The sequence below is a fragment of the Etheostoma spectabile genome, chromosome 13, assembly GCF_008692095.1.
Source record: "Etheostoma spectabile isolate EspeVRDwgs_2016 chromosome 13, UIUC_Espe_1.0, whole genome shotgun sequence".
Lineage (NCBI taxonomy): Eukaryota > Metazoa > Chordata > Actinopteri > Perciformes > Percidae > Etheostoma > Etheostoma spectabile.
In genome coordinates this window covers 3,279,459-3,282,496 of record NC_045745.1, presented here as the reverse complement: position 1 = coordinate 3,282,496, position 3,038 = coordinate 3,279,459, and the positions used below count along the sequence as shown (strand labels likewise).

Here is a 3,038-nt window from a genome sequence, read left to right as displayed (position 1 = left end):
TGTGTGTGTGTGCGTGTGTGTGCGTGTGTGTGTGTGTGTGTGTGTGTGGTGGGAGGGGTTTGCCGAAGCCACTTGCTCCCTCTAATTAGCAGCGTGTGCCGGTAAAGAAACTCAGTAGATCGAGCTCCCCAAGGCGCAAAGGCATCCCGGGGGCCACTTCACCTGTGGGATGACTTAACTGTGTGAACCAGGACTTGCAGAGGCAGTTCGGATGCTCAGAGCACCACAGTGTGCTCTGCTGATAAGCTGACACACAGTCCAAAGCTGAAGCTGCAGGTAGAAGACAAAAAAAAAGCAAAAACACTTTCAGGTTTCTCCAGAGAACTCCGGCGCGTCCCGCTTCTCTCCGGTTGGATCCGACGCACGGACTTGTTGCCCCGGCAGAGCTCTGAGGGGGCCCTCGGTTGCGTGTGTTGCGTGTCCGACATACAAGTCAGCGACAGGACTTAAAAGCCTGCTGTCAGGATGATGTCCTACATAAAGCAACCCCATTACACCATGAACGGGTTAAATTTGCCTGGCCCCGGAATGGATGTGCTACACACAACCATCGCTTATCCATGTAAGTATAAACTCTTTTATTTAAAAAAAAACATTTTGATTTTGTTTTACTTTTAAGGATTTTCTCCTGCTTTTCTGGTCATTTAGAATATAATGCGCCTGAATGATGCGTAAAGACGCGCAGGCTGTGCGTAACGCTGTAGCGAACAAAATGAACTCAAGGATAAAAAATGAGAAATAATTAGTTTCATGAGAGCCCATGTATTGACACAAAGTTTGTATAATAATAATGAAATAGTAAAATATAAAAGGATCATGACTACACTGATTGAACCAAGGAAAAAATAGATTAAGTAAGTGTCGTTGTGAGAGACGGATGCATCCCATTTGGTTACACTGCTGTCGGAGATAAAAATGTATTGGTACACATATTTAATATGCATCTACAATGCAACCATTTGAAACATAAATAATATGTGCGCTCTGCTGAGCTTAGTGTCAGGAATCAGACACGATTAGTATTTTTTTTTTTTTTTTATGTTTCTCACTTTTGCCCTCAAGGCTTCTCAAACGTTCTCAGGTCGCTGACGCTCAAATGAATATAGATTGACAGTATGTGGGGACACTATGTGATACATGTTAAATTCCTGGGATTGCACGGGACTCACTGTACTTGTTCTGAAACAAACATGCCCAGGCATTTGGCCGGGTGCCATTTAGATATGACTTTGACTGTTCAAACTATAGTTAAATGAATAAATAAATGATAAATGTTTCCCCTTCTCGGGGAACCAGCGACTATTGATTTAATGAGCAACATACACTCATACTCATACTTATACTGGTCACAGTTAGACTGCAGAAACATGTCAGGGTCATGAACAGCATCATAACTGTGGAGTTCCCATTCATTTGAATGTATCATCCCCATTTACATAGTTGGTGATAAATAAATAAATAAATAATACTAATCATCAAATGACCTATCATGTTGTTTGTAAAAAAACAGCTCATAATTCAGGTCAGCCCCTCTGCTGCTGCCAGAATAATAACCCCCTACTTTTGGCTTTGCAGCTACTCCCCGGAAGCAGCGCCGAGAGCGCACCACCTTCACCCGGACACAGCTGGACATCCTGGAGGCGCTGTTCTCCAAGACCCGCTACCCAGACATCTTCATGAGGGAGGAGGTGGCCCTCAAGATCAACCTGCCTGAGTCACGTGTACAGGTACTGGAGAAGTAGGCCAGCCACGATGGAGGCCATACTGCTCAGTGTTTGTGCGTTACTATAGTGAGACTATCTTAAAAGCCTTAAAGGCAACATACCTCTTCTACAGAAAGAGTACAGCAGTGTATTTATGCTATCTTCTGCATATGCATTTATAAGTCACACGTGTCCATTCTCACCTTTTTATAATTTATTTACAACTCAAGATATTTGCAGGTCTAAAAGTTGTTTTTCTGTAATACCATTCCAGGTTTGGTTTAAAAACCGCCGTGCCAAGTGTCGTCAGCAGCAGCAGCAGAGCAGTGGGCAGTCCAAGCCCCGCCCTCCCAAAAAGAAGGCCTCTCCAGTGCAGGAACCCAGCGCCCCTGATCCGGTTCCCAACCCATCGGGCTCCTACAGCCCGTCCTCTGTCCAGTCAGGCCCCAGCCTGGTCCCGAGCTCCAGCACTGGAAACACAGCTGTGTCCATCTGGAGCCCGGCCATCTCGCCCCTGCCCGACCCCCTGGCCTCCTCCTCGGCCCCCTGCATGCAGCGGCCCTCCCCTTACCCTATGAGCTACGGCCAGCCGGCCTACACCCAAGGCTACGCCAGCACCACCTCCTACTTCACCGGCCTGGACTGCAGCGCCTACCTGTCCCCCATGCACTCGCAGCTGTCAGGCACCGTGGGCGCCCTCAGCCCCATCACTGTGCCCTCGATGGGGGGCTCCCTAAGCCAGTCCCCGGCCTCGCTGTCCTCACAGGGCTACAGCACGGCCTCCTCTCTGGGCTTCACCTCTGTTGACTGCCTGGACTACAAGGACCAGCAGGCCTGGAAACTGGGCTTCACCACAATGGACTGCCTGGACCACAAGGACCAAAACTCCTGGAAGTTCCAGGTCCTCTAAGAAAGCAAGACAGGGTGGTGTTCGTGTGTGTGTCAACGAGTCCCATGTGAGATAGTGTGGAGCAAGACTTGTTCTCTTTGGTTTTCAGTTTCTGGTTTGTAAGATTTTGTTTTATTTTCGAAAGGGGACTTCTGTAGAAATGCATTTTATCTGAACGACTTTGGAGATGAAGGGACCAGTGGCTGTCATCAATGCTGCCTGACTGCAAATCATATCTGTTGTCTTCTTCATGTTAAGTTAAATAAGGGAGCACAAGCCTTTAAAGAGTTTGTAGGAAAATACTGGAGCCGTACATATGGAAACACACTGAGCCATCTCTTCTTTTAACACACACACACACACACACGTGTTTTCATTAATGTTTTAAACGTGCATTGTCATAGAGGGAAAGGAGCGCTGCTTTGACAGGAAGTAGCTCCGGAGTC

General features: G+C 47.4%; 1 protein-coding gene across 1 annotated transcript in view; it reads left to right on the top strand.

Annotated features, from left to right (window-relative positions):
- Positions 1-106: 106 nt before the first annotated feature.
- Positions 107-3,038, top strand: part of crx (cone-rod homeobox) — a 3,157-nt gene continuing 225 nt past the window's right edge. Inside the window, exons 1-3 of the mRNA XM_032533101.1 lie at positions 107-562; positions 1,576-1,727; positions 1,978-3,038. The exon at positions 1,978-3,038 is cut by the window's right edge and continues 225 nt beyond it. Of these exons, the coding sequence (XP_032388992.1) occupies positions 466-562; positions 1,576-1,727; positions 1,978-2,613 (885 nt within the window). The 5' untranslated portion in view covers positions 107-465 and the 3' untranslated portion in view covers positions 2,614-3,038. The remainder of the gene's footprint in view (positions 563-1,575; positions 1,728-1,977) is intronic.